At 43.8% G+C, this 18,561-nt stretch overlaps 1 protein-coding gene across 2 annotated transcripts in view; it reads right to left on the bottom strand.

Annotated features, from left to right (window-relative positions):
- Positions 1 to 18,561, bottom strand: part of CERS3 (ceramide synthase 3) — a 112,065-nt gene that overhangs the window by 13,873 nt on the left and 79,631 nt on the right. For both annotated transcript variants that reach the window (XM_069985238.1, XM_069985246.1), the window contains 2 exons: positions 14,317 to 14,434; positions 6,540 to 6,658 (listed from right to left, as the gene is read on the bottom strand). In XM_069985238.1, coding sequence (XP_069841339.1) covers positions 6,540 to 6,658; positions 14,317 to 14,434 — 237 coding nt within the window. The remainder of the gene's footprint in view (positions 1 to 6,539; positions 6,659 to 14,316; positions 14,435 to 18,561) is intronic.

Raw genomic sequence — 18,561 nt, 5'->3', positions numbered from 1 at the left:
GTCTAGTCTAGTCCACTAGCTCGGGTAAATAGAGTGAGTCTACAGAGGGAAAACTAGTGAAAATGTCCAATGCAAGTTATATGATGGCCAGAAACAGTGCTACCCCTCATGTACATACACAACTGCTTATCCTAAAATGTTACCTCAAATGACAGGTACACCAGATATTACTCAGATGGGCCTGAATCTTTGCTTATATTAGAGTGAATTAATACTACTGTGAATTGGGGTGCCGCAATCTCTCAATATACCTGTGTATTTGTTATTTTTAATATATCTTCAAGAAAAGCCCTGATGAACGTGGAATCACTCTACTGAAGTGTATTAGGTCCGAGTGCTTAGAACAGCATATACTATAAATACAGTCCTTCTGCCAACCCTCACAATTCTGGTGGAGCATAAACAGGTGCACTGCTTATCCTCAATATTGGGGCCATAGCTGACAGCTTATGTCCCTGTAGGCACACCATGGCTGGACAATACTGGGGTTAGGCCCCATATGCGGCCCCATATACTGGCATTGCTGGGGCTACTGAACGTGCACTACTAGGTGTGTATATTACACCAAGAAGAATGTGGCTACTGTATGCTCACTGCCGCAACATTGCTGGCATTGTCCTCAAATCCTAAATTTGATGAAGAAGAACTATGGAGAGGACATGTGAAGTTATCCTCAGCCATGTCTAGCTGGATATCTATGAACCCTTTCAGGACTGGACCAAAAATGGCCTTGAGGACCAGGGCCCACTTTTCAAATCTGTCTTGTCTCACTTTAGGTGGTTAAAGCTCTAGGATGCTATAACTTATCCTAGCAATTCTGAGATTGACAGATGATTGACAGCCGGGCCATCTGCGGTAACTCACTGCAAAAAGAGTATACAATTGCGTCCTTTTGCAGGACCAGGTTAAAAGCCAAAGCCTTACAGGTTGTCACATTAGAATTAGCTTCTCAGCAAATGAGCTAATGTATATTATCATTAAAAGAAATGCTAATAATAATAATAATAATAATAATAATAATTAAAAAGATACCTATATCTCTGCAAGTAAAAAAAAAAACAAAACACTACTACCACTCTAACATCCAGTGTACTGATGTTTGGCTTCATACAGGTGTATAATACACTACATATTCTAAACTTTTTCAAATGAATCCCATAAAAAAATAGAAATCATCAGCTGATCTGATCCTTTCCTGACTGATCACATGCAGAATAAATAAGGCAGCACACATAGCAGACCAATACCCCCCTCCAGGATCAGCCATAAAAGTCATTCACATTGTTTGGTAACACAATCCTAACAAAATTCCTCCTGCGACTTCCATCTCACAGTCCTCACTTAATCTATATTCTAATTCTCTCATTTAATATTTCACAAGGGGAACATTAACAGACGGGAACTTAACCCCTGTGAGCCCATTGTCCCTGTAATGAGATTATTGCGGCTCTTGGCAGTGGCAGCATCCAGTTCAGTAATGAAGGCTGCCCGCTCCCCTGGTGATAGGTAATTACGGCCCCCAGAGGAATCCTGCTGCCTCTAATTACAATACATTATGGCTGAGGCCCTTTATGTGGGCTAGTGTCATGGAAAGCTTTCCAGATGAACAGAGCCCCTTCTATGAGGGCACGAGCGCTGGTTTCATGTCTGGTACATTGTACGTGCACAAGCACATCATTTATTTTATGGCGAGTGTGGGGACAGGAACAGATCAGGAGCAGGGTTATTATTAAGTGGAAACAGTCCTTACTTATACATAGTATGATTACACATATACTATCACCTCGAAACAAAGAAGTTAATGTTTTAGGGTAAATTCACACGGGCGGATCCGTAGCGGATTTTATGCTTTGAATTAGCAGCAAAATCCGCTGCGGAACCTATGCCAATGACTTTCAATGAGGATACATTTACATCCCGCTGCTAGTATGTATGTGACAGCACCATTAGCCACCGCCTGCTGGAGCATACTTTACCTCTTCCCTACTCCGGCTTGCTTCGGAGGCTCCCGGCGTCTTCACGTCCCGTTCAGCCAATCAGTGCACTGCCCCACCGCAGCCACAGATTGGCTGAACAGGACGTGAAGGCGCCGGGAGCCTCCAAAGCAAGCCGGAGTAGGGAAGAGGTAAAGTATGCTCCAGCAGGCAGTGGCTAATGGCGCTGTCACATACATACTAGCAGCGGGATTTAAATCCGGCTGCGAGTATGTATCCTCATAGAAAATCATTGGCACAGGATCCGCAGCGGATTTCACAGCGACTGTGTGAATTTACCCTAAATCTTAATTATATTCAATGTAATGTGAGTGGTATATAGGTGCATATGCTAGGGGGCAATCTAATTTACTAATAAATGAAGGGGTTTTATAAAAAAAAAAAATATATATTATATATATATCTATATCTCCTTTATCAACTAAAACCAGACAGGAATAAACTGGTCTGTAGCCAGCCATACATTTGGAGTGTTACATGTCAGCCATTTAAATAAATAGTCCATCATGTAGTACATGAGCTAGGCCTACCAAAGAGGAAGCCACCCTGTGTTCTGTGCTTCACCAATACTGTGGGTGTCTTACTATCTATACCTTATTGGTTTATCAGCTGTGTATTAAGCTGTGTGCTAGACCAGAGCCAGAAGCAAACGGCTCCCTACATTGTGCAGTGGCCGTGCTCGGTTCCTACAGCTCAGCTCCCATTGTGGCAACGATATTAAAAAAAAAAAAAATAATAAAAAAAAAAAATAAAAAAAAATCTATATTCACCTACCCTGTTCCCATTCTACTGCCACACCAATGCCAGTCCTCTCTGCTGTTTCCTGGCTCCTGATGACGCATCATCCCCACAGGAACTGCCCTGCCCAGCAAATCACTGAAGGAGGAGGTATACCACTGCTGCCAGTGATTGGCTGAGCAGGGCAGTTTATGCGGGGATGATGCATCATGGGCCAGGGAATGGCAGACAGGACCAGAACTTGAAGCATCAGCAAGACCGCTGCAGGGGATCAGGAGTAGGCGAGTATAGGTTATTTTTTTTTTTTACCTATTCTCCAGCAATATATAATTATTTTTTAGCTTCCAACAACCTTTATATATAATATTAATTTAGGCAAACTCAAAAAGTAGCTGCTATGTTTTTGTACTTGATTAGAGATGATCGAACATCGGGAAATCTTAGGAGTACCACCTGGAAAACGGGATACAGCCTAGGCTGTATCCCTGTTTTCCAGGTGGTACTCCGGCAGTCTCCTCCTTCTCGACGTAACGGGAAGGCATCGGGAATCAAATGCTGCAAGTTCGAGTTCGATCGAACCTAAGATTTCCTGATGTTCCATTATCTCTACTTAGGATATCATAGCATTACAGTGTCAGGACCATATAACTGGAAGGACACCAGGTGTGGATTTTTGCCTTCTGGGTCAGTCTCCTAGGCACTAAAGGCAAAACCATGTATCAATACTACTTAAATTGCTACCTAGTATGTTGATTTGGTTGAGAACTTGTTTATTTGTTGATTCAAAATTACTACAAAAAAAAACATGTATCATACCAGTTCACTCCACTAGACCACCCATGAGTTTTTCATTCATTGTTATATCTGTAATTGTAAACCATAACTAGATTCCACCACAAGGTAAGTTGATAACCACAACTTAGCCCTTGGCCATGGTGGCTTATTGGTTGTTGTCTTGCAGTGCTGGGGTCCTGGCCATAAATATAACTACAGACGTTTGTATGTTCCCCCCATGTTTCCATGAGTTTCCTGCCACACTCCAAAAATACTTTGATGTGTTAATCTGGAATTTAGCTTGTAAGCAATAACTAGGACAGGGACTGATACAGACGCATATAAGTAAATCAAATACATTCTCACAGCACTAGTGGGAAATTTGTGTGTTTAAAAAAAAAAAAAAACAACATGTGCTCATGGTTGCCAGCATTAGATATCCCTTAATCCAGAGGCTCAGCTATACAGACCCCTGAAAAATACCATCCTGAACCTAGAATGCTGTGCCTGTTTGCTGTATGGGCTCTGGTTCCACATTTATTTTGAGTATGTGATGTATGCTGTGCTTCATGTTAATCCTGCACTGTATTCCATTGCCCCTTAGAGATGCTGGCCATGAAGAGTTTCCTTTCTAGATATTTGCAGTAACATAATATGACTTGCGGTAAGCAGTGCTGATGCAGAGGCCGCTCCTACCCAGTGTCTGAGATGAGTACGGAGCTCACACAAATGTCATCCCGTCACGTGACTGTGCATTACATAAGCACAATGGTTCATCGCCACTGCACTCTGATATTTACACTGACAGACTTCCTTCCAAAACAAATCAGCTTAAGCACAAAAAAAATAAGACACACATGATCCAATATTTGTGGACTTAGCTAGTACTTTTTTGGATCTATCCGCAGATTGTAAGTACTGCTTACAAGCTGAATAAGTCCCCCATTTAGGTCCATCCTCAGCATGCATGACCAGAAAGCAATTAAGGCTCTGTGCACAAATGACATCAGAACCTTCTTTCCCAATGTATACCTCTGAAGGAAGGCTCCAGTATATACCATTAGGAGTTGAGTGAACAAACAGTAAGATTCAACAAATCCAAATCTGATGAATCAGTGTTCTGATTCCCAGGAGAAGTCGGGAATGAGACCCTGTCCTGCCTAATTCCAGAATTCTCTGGAGTAAATTAAATCGATGGCTGATTCAATACACTTGGGTCTGGGAATTTTAGATATAATAGTGGCATACGTTCCCTTGTAAAACAAAAATCTAATTTCCTTTTTTTTAACTAATCGTCCCCATACTGTAAAAAAAAAGGGGTATGCTATCCTAAGGCTGCATTCATACGGAACACAGACGTGGAATGCCTGTAACGGACTCTTCCCCGCCCGGGCAGCATCTGTAATTAGATGCTGAGAGCGGGGGAACTGTACAGATGTGTGCGGCGCGGCTCAGTCATTACAGCGCGGCGCATATCTGTATAGTTCCCCTGCTCCCAGCATCTTATCACAGATACTGTTCAGGCAGGTCCGTTATAGGGATTCCACATCCGTGTTCCGTGCAGAACACAGAACGTGTGAATGCAGCCATACATTAGCCACAATGCCACACATAACGCATACATCTGGTGACTTGGGCCCCATCACCAAGTTCAGCTAATGCTCTGGAAAACACAATCTCAAAATTTCCAAATTACAGCTGCTATAAACATGGCTGAATGTATAGACACTCTATACGCATAAGGGGCTCCCAAATGTCAAAGGGGTTATCCAGCTCTACAAAAACATGGCCAATTTCTTCCAGAGACACCACCACTCTTGTCTCCAGTTTGGGTGGGGTTTTGTAATGGAGCGTTTACACAGAGATTTATTGGACAGATTTTTGAAGCCAAAGCCAGGAATTGATTTGAAAAGAGGAGAAATCTCAGTCTTTCCTTTATGATCTGTTGTCTCTTCATAGTCTGTTCCTGGCTTTGGCTTCAATAATCTGTCAGATAAATCTCTCTGTGTAAATGCACCCTTAGTCTATGTTCACACTACGTAAAACTACGGCTGTAGTTCTCCCCGCAGAACTATGGCCGTAGTTTTGAGGGTGGAACATAGCCTTATTTGCAATGGGATCCCGGCCGGAGCGTACACACATCGTATACGCTCCGGCCGGGATCCCATGCGGCATCGGAAAAAAACTGACATGTCAGTTTTCTGCGGCCGGAATTCAGTGAATTCCGACCGCAGAAAGACCTGTCAGTTCACACAGTGAAGCAAGTGGCTCCGGCTGCTCGCTTCACTGTGTGCTATGGGAAGCTCTGATGCGGGTACGCGCTGATGCGCCCGCATCAGAGCTCCGCGGTCGGAAAGATCACGGAACGGCCGGGTGTTCAAGTAATGTGAACATAGTCTTAATCAGTTCCATTGAACCAAACCTGAACTAAAGACAAGAGTGGTGCTGTTTCTGCAAGAAAGTGTCCATGTTTTTGTAGCGCTGGATAACCCCTTTAAGTACAGCCATTGTTTTATGTACATAGGTCAGAGTATACTCCAAGTTAACTTTGGTCAATGAGGAGATCCTTAGAATAATTTTTGCACCCCACACTATGGTATAAACACCTGACAGTAATACATTTATTATGTACAATTTAATATATAATAAATGTATTAATGTTTATACCGTAGTGTACACTTGTATATACCAGTATTTGGGACTCATCAGTTCTACATAACCTGCCCTTATTTCCATCCTCATGGTGCAGTACTAGGGCTTTGGCTATGTTTCCACTATAGAAACATGCCATTATTTAATGGCAAAAGGCGTCCATCTATTGATAATGACAGCCGCAAATAACAATCAATATTTGCAGCCATCATTATCAACAGATGGCTGCCTTTTCCTGATAATATCCTATAGTGAGAACATAGCCATATCCTGGTATCTGTACACAGACCCAAAGTGTGTCTTTACCAATGTCCCCTGATGTAACATCTTCAGTAGCCTCATAAAAAAAATCTTTGCTAGTTCACATATGCCTTTTCTCACCAGGATTCTTGGAATTTCTTCATCACAGCTGGTCGGTCCTGATTTCTCCTCCTCCTGAACCATCTCTCGATCTGTACCAGTGTGCGGTTGCATTTCTTAGCCAGGCCGTAGACGTCCGTCTGCATGAGTAAAGATTTCAGATCACTACATTTAGCAGTTACTTAACAAATACCATGTACAGTAGTGGTATCTTGGTTTAAGAGTAACTTCAATTGAGAGCATTTCGCAAAAAGAGCTGTTTTTCAAAATTGTGACTTGGTTTAAGAGCATTGTTTTGTTTTAAGAGCTACCTGTACTGGGTGGGAGGGGGAGTGGGGGAGGGGATGGTTTGCATAGTGGGGTTTACAGTCCTGTACTCTAACCCAGGAAGTCTCCCTCACCTTCCAAATCATAGCAGATCTACTCCAGGCTGGGGCTGGCATCAGGGGACAGGACTGTGGAGGTAATCTCTTCATAGCTGTAACCCCTCTCTCCCCGGACAGAGAATGCTGTAGTTATGTGTCCACATCTGCCCTGCTCATTCCTTCATGCTCCCTGCAGTCTCTGTCAGCCCTTGTGTTTCCCATCCTCTCCATTCCTGCTATAATGTGCCTACACTTACACTCAGCTATACACACTGCTACTATAATGTGCCTGCACTCACACTCAGCTATACACACTGCTACTATAATGTGCCTGCACTCACACTCAGCTATACACACTGCTGCTGTAATGTGCCTGCACTCACACTCAGCTATACACACTGCTGCTATAATAAGCCTGCACTTACACTCAGCTATACACACTGCTGTATAGAAAAGTGTCTGCCACTGTCCTCCTGCACAGCTCTGTGATTCTCACTTCCTGATTGGTCCATGCTGAACACACACCCCTTCCCCATTGCTGTCATATGACCACACAGACCTCTGACAGCAGCCCTGCTTCTCTATTCTAGACTGTTGTACTACCCTACTGCATTATGGGTATCTGCAGTTTCATCCTGTATCTACAAACTGCTGCTGTTTTTTCAGGTTTATGCACTTACTATACATTATACTCCACATCAGGGCTCCAGATGGCGACCAAAATGGTCGCCAATGCGACTGACATTTTGCAAATGGCGCCCAGATTAATAAATCTGGGCGCCATTTGCGACTGGCCCCGGCGGCGGCGCGCTGTCTCTTTAAGTATCCCCGGCTGATGCGCGGCTGCCAGGGGTGTCCCATCCTATCCCCGGCAGCGCGGCGCATCAGTGAGCTGCCTGGGGCCCTGACTTCTGGCACAGGAAGCGCACGTCAGAGACGCTTCCTGTGTCAGAAGTCACAGCCCCGGCGTACAGGGAGCTCACTGATGCGCCGCGCTGCCGGGGATAGGACGGGACACCGGGTTGTCAGGGGAGTTTGTGTGTTTGTTTTTTTTAAATACTGCTTAGCATAGAGGAAAGGGGGGGGGGGAGAAGAGGGGGCATCTATAATGGGGGGGGGGGAGGGGGCATCTATAAGGGGGGGAGAAGAGGGGTCATCTATAATGGGGTAGAGGGGGTCATCTATAAGGGGAGGGGTCATCTATAAGGGGGGGAGGAGGGGGCATCTATAATGGGGGGGAGGAGGGGGCATCTATAATGGGGGGGAGGAGGGGGCATCTATAATGGGGGGAGGAGGGGGCATCTATAATGGGGGGGAGGAGGGGGCATCTATAATGGGGGGGAGGAGGGGGCATCTATAAGGGGAGGGGGCCATCTATAAGTGTAGGGCAAACTGGCTGCAGACACTGGGAGATAGATATATGCACAATTATTATTATCAGGGCCCCTCAGGTGTCTGTATTGTAGGGGGTCACTTGCATTAGTCACTAGGTGAGAGATATATCTATCTATATACACATCTTGTGGGGGGTCACTATGGCTGCAGTCATAAGTCTAGCTCAGTATGTATAGACTGTTGCAAGCTTTTAAAGGGAACCTGTCACCCCCGGTGACGGGGTGACAGGCTCCCAACCCCCCGTTAGAACCCCCTATACTCACCTCATCGCGCCGGGTCCCGCTTCTGAAGATGGTCGGGTCACGGAGATCTCAGCCGCTGCAGCCCGACGCGCACACTGAGAGATGAGTCCAACGCTCATAGAGAATGACGGAGCGCTGGACTCTCCCGTCATTCTCTATGAGCGTTGGACTCATCTCTCAGTGTGCACGCCGGGCTGCAGCGGCTGAGATCTCCGGGACCCGACCATCTTCAGAAGCGGGACCCGGCGCGATGAGGTGAGTATAGGGGGTTGGGAGCCTGTCACCCCGGCACGGGGGTCGACAGGTTCCCTTTAAGTTCAAGTTCAGAAGAGTAAGCCTCATTAAAAGGCTAGCCAAGTGAAGCTGAAGTACTGAGTCAGACTGTATATGGTTGTCAAGTTGCAAGTTTCCATGTTGAACGTTTTCAAACTAAGAAAAGAAAGAATCTAAAGGAGGAGGCTGCTGCCGTGGCCTCTGCACACAGTAAGTCCCATTTAACATAACATTAATTTTACATGGTTTAAAATGTTGGCGACCAAATATTCTATTTGGCGCCTAAATTTTTCAGGTTAGGAGCCAATGGCTCCCAGGTAAATTTTTTAGTCTGGAGCCCTGCACATGCTAAGTTGCTATGATGGATCTCTGTATGTAAGACTTATCGGCATTAGTTACACTTTGGAGGCTAGAATTCCAGTTATGGTCTCAAGTTACAATATTATCAAGTTCCTCTAATTGTCCCAGGACAAACTGATATTGTAACTTAAGGGTGCACAGTATACTTTTTCTATATGACCTACTTTATTAGTACCTTGTTACTATACATGCAGCAGTAGAGAGCTGTGTATCTATAGGCCAGAACAGGCTCAATTACAAACACGTTGAACAGCTTATGTATGTATCTGTAGTGCTATTGTCTTGTTCATGCTCACTCTGCTGTTCATGCTCACAATATGTGTCAAATTCAGAGTTCTTCTTAAAATTACTCAATGTGCCAATACCCTTTTATCACTCCACAAAGTGTCCACCTACCATGCAAAGGAAAGTGGCCAAAATATTAAAAAATTATTTAGAAATAATTTCTAGAGCACAAATATTTCTACACCATCCATGAACATAGCACGTATAAGTGCCATTCTCCCTGCTGCATTCACATTTCACCTTGCTAGGGGGGGGGGGGGGATCTTCTGAATCTACAATCCGCACTGAAGCCAAGAAACAGCATTATGTCAAGTTCTGATGCAGACAATACCTGTGCGGATTTCGGTCCAATGTTCCATCAAGGGTTAAATGTGCCCTTCATAATACATGCTGCAGATTTTAAAAAGTCCTATAATCTGTGTGTGTGTATATATATATATATATATATATATATATATATATATATATATATATATATATAGCTATGTTTGATAGGGTCTCGCATTGCATTGTATTATGATGAAACCTTTCTGCCTCTTGTAAAGATTGCATAAACATTTTCGGACACTTTAGCAAAGGAAAACTGTAGTGTAATAGAGAGCAACCAATACAATGTTGGTCTTCATTTTTAACATATAATACGGTGCTACATTTCGGATATATGTTCCATTAAATTCCTTTAAGTAGTCTGACCGTGCACTACAGAGGACAGCATCACCATGCAGATCTAGGGCCTTGCACCCGTAAAAGAGCTGACCCTGAACTCTGTTTACAGATGATCAATCTTATTGTCCATTGTTTCTGGTGACAAAGGGACGCTCATGCTGACAGTGGCAGAACAGGGCGTGTTTGAGCACCCGATGAGATCAGAGCTATCTCATGGAGTACAGCATATCACAGGATCATCATACAGGGAGGGGAAGTGGAATATCAGTCCATACATTTAGATGAGCAGGAGTAGGTGGATGACTCATACACACTATTGGCCTCTTGTAGTACACAATCTCAGGGTATACTGAGGGGAATAATCCATTATAAACATCATACAGAAATGGCTAACAAATGTAATATAATTATAGACCAATAAAACAGGAAGAATAATAAAGGCCTGTGGGCAAAGGCCTCTATGATGGTATCAGTACTCCTGGCCTGCCTCTTTTAGAAAATACATTTATTAATATATAAAATAATAATTCTGCAGAATACTCCGTGCCATTCCAGTTATACAGGAAGTAGCTTTTTTTATACTAGTGTTCATACTGGTGAAAAAACCTATACTCACCTGCAGCCACCAGTATGGAGCATGGGGTGCTCCATACAGTATGGAGTGTTAGCATTAGCCAATATTAGATGCTATTTCTTACCCACTACTAGACGTTATAACCACAGTGTTGGAGATAACTATCCAATCATAAAGACCCCCAGAAGTCTCAAAAATGGAAACCTGAGTCTCCCGCCAGAACAGAGCAGTGGTCACAAGTGTTGACTGCCGCTTCCTTAATTTTCTCTGTGGCAGCTGCTAGACTGGTAAGTACAGCATTTGGCTAAATATCCACAAAATGAATGGAGTGCACCACACAGGTGTGCTATTTATTCTGTACTTGGCCTCCGAACATTGCCAAAGGTGGAAATTTTCAGCAGTCCCATAGAGAATGAATGGACCGCTGGCCATTCATGTGCGGTGTGCTTCATTCATTCCAGGCATAATTATGTCCCCGTTCTCGGGATTGGTGGGGATCTCAGCTGATATAGGGCATAACTTACAAGAATACCCTAAGACATAATAACCCTTTAAGACATACAACACCTGAAGGTCCACCAAATGGCTGCATATGGTCACTGCATTTATTCGGCCTGCTTGGATAATCCAAGCTTCGTTTATTGTGGAATAAGGGGAGAAAACTGCAGTTCACAGATATAATAAAACTATATTGCCAGCCTAGGGGTTCTCCGTTATAAAAAAACATAAATTCCCTGTAAAAAATAAAATCTGCATACAGGACCCAGCACCACATAACACAGTGAAGAAAAAGACACATCTTATGTAAAAAATGGATGTGTCATGCAACACAAAGGAAAAGGTTGCACAATGTCTTTTTCTGTACATCTGTTGTATGTGTGCGGAGAAACATACAGTACATTACTTATTTACACTGGATAATCCAGCGCGCACATACAATAGACTATATGTGGCTCCATTTGCTCATGGTCAGTAGGATATTCAGTACAGTGAATCCAGCTTACACTACATTAGATTTCTTATCTCCATCAACACTAAAAGTTTTGCATGTCTACACAAAATGCAACAAGGAGGATTTGCACAGGCAAATTTTTTAAGAATCACGATGTTCCACTCAACATGGAGATGACTTTGTTTTGAGTAAAATACATTTTAAAGGCGTATGACTGAGCATTACATGGAGTACTTGGTAATTCAGCCACATATTAGTAAGGGATGTTGCTGCAGAACTGGACTTAGTAGCGAAGATAAGTTTAAAGCTTCTTTCCTTTATACCTGGCCGTCTAAAACTCTGTGATTAGTTCAAGTCTTATTATATGGCTCATTCTGGATTGTAAATGAATGTCGATCTTAATGATCGGTGCCCCTATACAGAGCCTTTACAAGGCGTGATCAGTTGTGCGTCCCTTTCCTGAAATCAGCTGGTCAGCAGGTCATTGGACCTATAACACAGGACAATATCAGCCAATTCATCTGGTTGTGTTTTAGGGCCCTTACACTATGTTAGACTATGGTTACCACCCATTACTTAGACACATAAGATAAAGCTTTATGATGTTATCCCTCACACAGGAATACATCAATATCAAAAACAGTGGTGCCTTGGATTACGAGCATAATTTGTAATCCAAATTCACTCTTAAACCAAAGCAAATTTTCCCATAAGAAATCACTGATATGCAGACAATTGGTTCCACATACCCCAAAATAATGTTTTTTTTTACTCTGAACAACATGTAAAACAGATGAAACAAACATTCAGAAACATCTGATAATGTGATATTATAAGTTACTGTACAGTAATGGAGAGGATGGGAACCACAAGGGCTGACAGAGACTGCAGGGAGCATGAAGGAATGAGCAGGACATGTGGGCACATACATGCAGCACTCTATGTCCGGGGAGAGAGGGGTTACAGCTATGGAGAGATTACCTCCACAGTCCTGTCCCCTGATGTAAGCCCCAGCTTGAAGTGGATCTGCTATGATTTGGAAGGTGAGGGAGACTTCCTCGGTCAGAGTACAGGGCTGTAGACTCCACTATGCAGACCATGCCCCTCCTCCACTCGCCCTCCCACCCAGTACAGGGAGCTCTTAAACCAAAGCAATGCTCTTAAACCAAGTCACAATTTTGAAAAACTGTGAGCTCTTAAACCAAGTTACTCTTTAACCAAGGTACCGCTGTATATGGTTTTCACCCAGATGAATGGCCATCCAAGTATTACAAGGATAGCTTGATTCCACCAGAACAAGCACTGTATACACTCCAGCCGGGATTTCATGTGGCGGCACAAGAAACTGACAAGCCAATTTTGTGCAGCCACTATTTATTGAATAGCAGCCGCACAAGATTGACAGTGCAGACAAAGTAAATTGCGTCTCTGGACGCATTTTACATTGTCACCTATGGTTAATTGGAGAGCGGGCACACACGAAAGTGCCTGCATTCCAATTCAAAAGAAATGAAGTTCATCTGCAGTACCGACCAGGCTGAACTTCACAGACAGCGGCCATGTCACAGAACGGCCGCTGTCTTACATAGTGTTAACCTGGCCTAATGCAGGTTGAATCAACCTTAGAAAATGGATGCTTTATAGAAATATCTCAGAATGGACATACCTAGGCCTCCCCAGTTATTAAGTTGGCACATATGAGAAAGACTCACTTAGGTAAATAAACTTTTTCTTCTAATTCTAACCTATATCATATATAGAAGCTTTGTCCAAGGCTTCCAGCACTTCATGTTCTAGTTGATAGTCCCAACCTTTCCATCTTTAGATGTTGATTCCTTGCAAATTCATCCAACCCTCATATACAAATGACCATTTCTATTTTTACACTCATAAATATAGCCATCTATTTTTATTATCACTATGTCTCATCTATTTTAGCATTCTCTATGCCAGGGCCCAATCCACAAAGTTATTCCACTCTTCTCGGAGTATAGAACCCTAGAGTCACCTTACTGACAGACGCTGGACATTTAGGAGAATGAAATCCCCCTCACAGTTACATTTCCTCCTGTTTATCCAACGTGGTGATTCCAGGGGATTTTCTGGCCCCGGCTCATGACAGATTTACAAAGCTTTCACAAACCACCCACTAACCTGTGGAAAAGAAATACTTACCCTGCTGGACCTTGAACTATTCAGCAAATTTATATTTATAGTGTATTTACAAAAAGCATGGTGGCATGGTGGCACATGCCTAAGGTATATGATAAGAGGGAACACGTCAGCCCTGAAACTCTACATAATGAATCCCAGATTTGTCTCTATATACACATACTTTGTAGATTGTGCTATATATACCCATGTATATATACACAGAATTTGTGGGTAATACATTAAGGTTCCTTTAAAAAGCTCTGTTTGTCTTGTGGTTGGCACACTAGACTGTGGTGAGATAATTTTAGACAAGCCCTGTAGCTCATAATCATGTTCAGAAAGACATAAAAGTTGACTACAGAGGTCCAGCATGTATATATCTTGTGGTCAGTTCTGTGGATTCAGCGTTTATAAGTTTAGTCAGCTTTGCGCACAGTTCATGTACTCAGGGATGGCGCTTCCCCTTTAGTAGTATATCATATATAGAATATCATGCAGCGCTCCTTTATGATACAGCTGCTGAAATACTTACTTGAGATGGGTGTTTAGAGCTCGAGATGTAGAAATTTTCCAAGACCGGATTAAATGAAGCTTTTAGTCGGACTTTGCTCTTTATCCCCATGGCTCTGGCCACAGGTGTTGCAATGGCCCTGTGGAAAGGAAAGACACACACTGTAAATTAGACTTTGATAGCCTACCAATAACAGCTTTATTAACCCTATACCATGTTATCTGTCCTCATGGAAGCCCCAATATAATAACATCTATAAAGGCTTTTATTGTGAGTTCATTCTCTGCTGTATGTGGTTATTGGTAATGTGAGTAGCGTCATGCAAATGCGGCTATTTATTGTCCAGACTGAATATGGAAAAACATGCACTGGTCAAACAAGGTGAACCAAGGATGAGAGCTATACTATTCTGCTCAGCATTGGGTTTACTCGCTCTCCAGTCCACTACTGATTTTAGCTTAAATATACTGACCAAAATATAATATACTGTCCTTTAAAAAATAAAAAATAAAAAAAAAAAATTGATATTTCACACACAAATGTGAAGTTTTTTTGTTTTTTTTTATTGAAAAAATAAGGTTTTAAGCATAACAGAGAAGAGAAACATTGCCATTTTAAACAAGTGATGTTCCATCATATAGATAACAAAGACTCAACAAGAAGCCCTTTAGGTCGTGAAAAGCAAAAAGGGGAACAAGGAGTTCTTCCAGAGGAGACACGGATTGTGCCAACAGTGCCCATCCGGGCTGTCTCCGTAATGCGACATGACAAAGGATACTGGGTAATATAGTGCCCGATGACCCAATAAGCTCGAAGAAAAAGGAAAGGAAGAGGAAGAGCACGTGAGTTGTGCGCCACGTTCTTGATACGGCCTTGTTCCTCAGCTGTTAAGGATTCCATACAATAAATAAAGTCTATTTCAGCAGAATGTGAAAAGTTTTGATCTCATCGCTAGGAGAAGTGTCAATTGTATGCAATCCCTGGCTTGTCACTCTGCCTACTGCAAGAGATATTGTAAGTCTATGGCCCCCATCTCCTGCAATAAGATGGACTGAACGCTGAACCAGAGAGTAAAGTGCACTGCCACGTGGCTATATCTAGAGACTAGTGGGGGTCTCATCTCTGAAGCAAAACTTTTGACATGTCTGTGAGAAACATCAAAAGTTTTTTTTTCTATGACAACAATTCCACCAGTTTACAGTAAAAAAAAAAAAAAAAAAAATTACTATACATAAATAACATGTAGTTAAAATTCCTGGTGCTATGTTTTTTCATCCTCCTAGTGCCCTGTCCCAGATTCAGACTGCCCCATAGACCGCGCTTCAGTAGTCCGAGCACAGTGTTGTGACATAAAATCGTACATTGCATTAGCATAGGAAAGACCTACGGAAGCATACATTTATAAGTAGTACACACCTACACTAAGACAGTCAATGATGGTAATGGAGATAACAATAAGGAGTATGCTACACCTGAGCTGTCGGACTGCATGCCAGCATCTGTAAGTGGATGATAAACTGTGAGGACATGGGACACGGCAACACCCTACTGTGAGGATGCTATAAAGGAATTACTGTGTACTAGCTGCCTACATCTTGGGGTCTGTGTAAATCGAAAAACCAGTTACATTTCCCATTGCTTATATAGTGCAAATATATTTCCCAGTACAAATACAACTATATTTTCTAAAGTTACACTTTGATTTGTAATCATAAAGTCCTCACATTAACTTGGTTAATATGTACCCAAAAAACAAGAAGGTCAAGTTCTGCCTTGTTCCAAATCAAAGTGACCTGACTATGGAAGGTGAGCGGCGTACCAGAGTCACCACTGTGCAGCTTCATGATGGTCTTATGTGTATATCAGGGTTATACACCATTATATGGCCGTACCTGTCAGTGTATACAGAGCTTATATGCAGCCTAATACAATGGAATTTATTGGCAATTTATAGTGAAACCTCAGTAAGCTGACCACGCAAATGTGTAAAAAGTGTTTTTGTTTTTTTTTTGGGGAGGGGAAAGAGCCTGTTAAAGAAGTAAAGTATACAGAATGCTGGGTTAAGGGGTTACCCAGGATTAGAAAAAAATAACAGCTGTAATACTACACACAATGTAACCAATCGTTAGTACCTGTTTCTGGAAGAAAGCGGACACATTTATGGAACCCTGGGTAACCTCTTTAAAGTTGCTAATGGAGTAAGAAAGCATGTACAACACACAAATAATGATGATGGAAGGGCCAAAACAATTATGTCTGTCATAGTGTGTTTACCTATTGGTCGACAGCATGGTATAACCTATCTGAATCACTGTCCCAAGCATTGCTCCCCATCTAATTTCTGGAACAAGGCATAGCTCCCCATCTCATAACTTGTCCCAAGCATGGCTTCCCATCTTATTCCTGGTTCCAAGCATGACTCCCCATTTTATTCCTGTAACCAAGCATGGCTCCCCATCTCATTCCTGGTCCCAAGCATTGCTCCCCATCTCATTTCTAGAACAAGGCATAGCTCCCCATCTCATAACTTGTCCCAAGCATGGCTTCCCATTTTATTCCTGGTCCCAAGCATTGCTCCCCATCTCATTTCTGGTCCCAAACATTGCTCCCCATCTAATTTCTGGAACAAGACATAGCTCCCCATTTCATTCCTGGTCCCAAGCATTACTCCCCATCTCATTTCTTGAAAAAGGCATAGCTCCCCATCTCATAACTTGTCCCAAGCACTGCTCCCCATCTCATTCCTGGTTTCAAGCATGACTCCCCATCTTATTCCTGGAACCAAGCATGGCTCCCCATCTCATTCCTGGTCCCAAGCATGGCTTCCCATCTCATTTCTGGAACAAGGCATGGCTCCCCATCTCATAACTTGTCCCAAGCATGGCTCCCCATCTTATTCCTGGTCCCAAGCATGACTCCTCAGCTCATTCCTGGTCCCAAGCATGACTCCTCAGCTCATTCCTGATCCCAAGCATGGCTCCTCAGCTCATTCCTGGTCCCAAGCATGACTCCTCAGCTCATTCCTGGTCCCAAGCATGGCTCCTCAGCTCATTCCTGGTCCCAAGCATGGCTCCTCAGCTCATTCCTGGTCCCAAGCATGGCTCCTCAGCTCATTCCTGGTCCCAAGCATGGCTCCTCAGCTCATTCCTGGTCCCAAGCATGGCTCCTCAGCTCATTCCTGGTCCCAAGCATGGCTCCTCAGCTCATTCCTGGTCCCAAGCATGGCTCCTCAGCTCATTCCTGGTCCCAAGCATGGCTCCTCAGCTCATTCCTGGTCCCAAGCATGACTCCTCAGCTCATTCCTGGTCCCAAGCATGACTCCTCAGCTCATTCCTGGTCCCAAGCATGACTCCTCAGCTCATTCCTGGTCCCAAGCATGACTCCTCAGCTCATTCCTGGTCCCAAGCATGACTCCTCAGCTCATTCCTGGTCCCAAGCATGGCTCCTCAGCTCATTCCTGGTCCCAAGCATGGCTCCTCAGCTCATTCCTGGTCCCAAGCATGGCTCCTCAGCTCATTCCTGGTCCCAAGCATGGCTCCTCAGCTCATTCCTGGTCCCAAGCATGGCTCCTCAGCTCATTCCTGGTCCCAAGCATGGCTCCCCAGCTCATTCCTGGTCCCAAGCATGGCTCCTTAGCTCATTCCTGGAACAAGGCATGACTCCCCATCTCATTCCTGGTCCCAAGCATGACTCCTCAGCTCATTCCTGGTCCCAAGCATGGCTCCTAAGCTCATTCCTGGTCCCAAGCATGACTCCTCAGCTCATTCCTGGTCCCAAGCATGGCTCCTCAGCTCATTCCTGGTCCCAAGCATGGCTCCTCAGCTCATTCCTGGTCCCAAGCATGGCTCCCCAGCTCATTCCTGGTCCCAAGCATGGCTCCTTAGCTCATTCCTGGAACAAGGCATGACTCCCCATCTCATTCCTGGTCCCAAGCATGACTCCTCAGCTCATTCCTGGTCCCAAGCATGGCTCCCCAGCTCATTCCTGGTCCCAAGCATGACTCCTCAGCTCATTCCTGGTCCCAAGCATGGCTCCTCAGCTCATTCCTGGTCCCAAGCATGACTCCTCAGCTCATTCCTGGTCCCAAGCATGGCTCCTCAGCTCATTCCTGGTCCCAAGCATGGCTCCTCAGCTCATTCCTGGTCCCAAGCATGGCTCCCCATCTCATTCCTGGTCCCAAGCATGGCTCCTTAGCTCATTCCTGGAACAAGGCATGACTCCCCATCTCATTCCTGGTCCCAAGCATGGCTCCTCAGCTCATTCCTG

Source organism: Dendropsophus ebraccatus, chromosome 1 (assembly GCF_027789765.1).
Source record: "Dendropsophus ebraccatus isolate aDenEbr1 chromosome 1, aDenEbr1.pat, whole genome shotgun sequence".
NCBI classification, from domain to species: domain Eukaryota; kingdom Metazoa; phylum Chordata; class Amphibia; order Anura; family Hylidae; genus Dendropsophus; species Dendropsophus ebraccatus.
The sequence above is the reverse complement of the archived record's forward strand: the minus strand, read 5'-3'. Positions and strand labels throughout refer to the sequence as shown.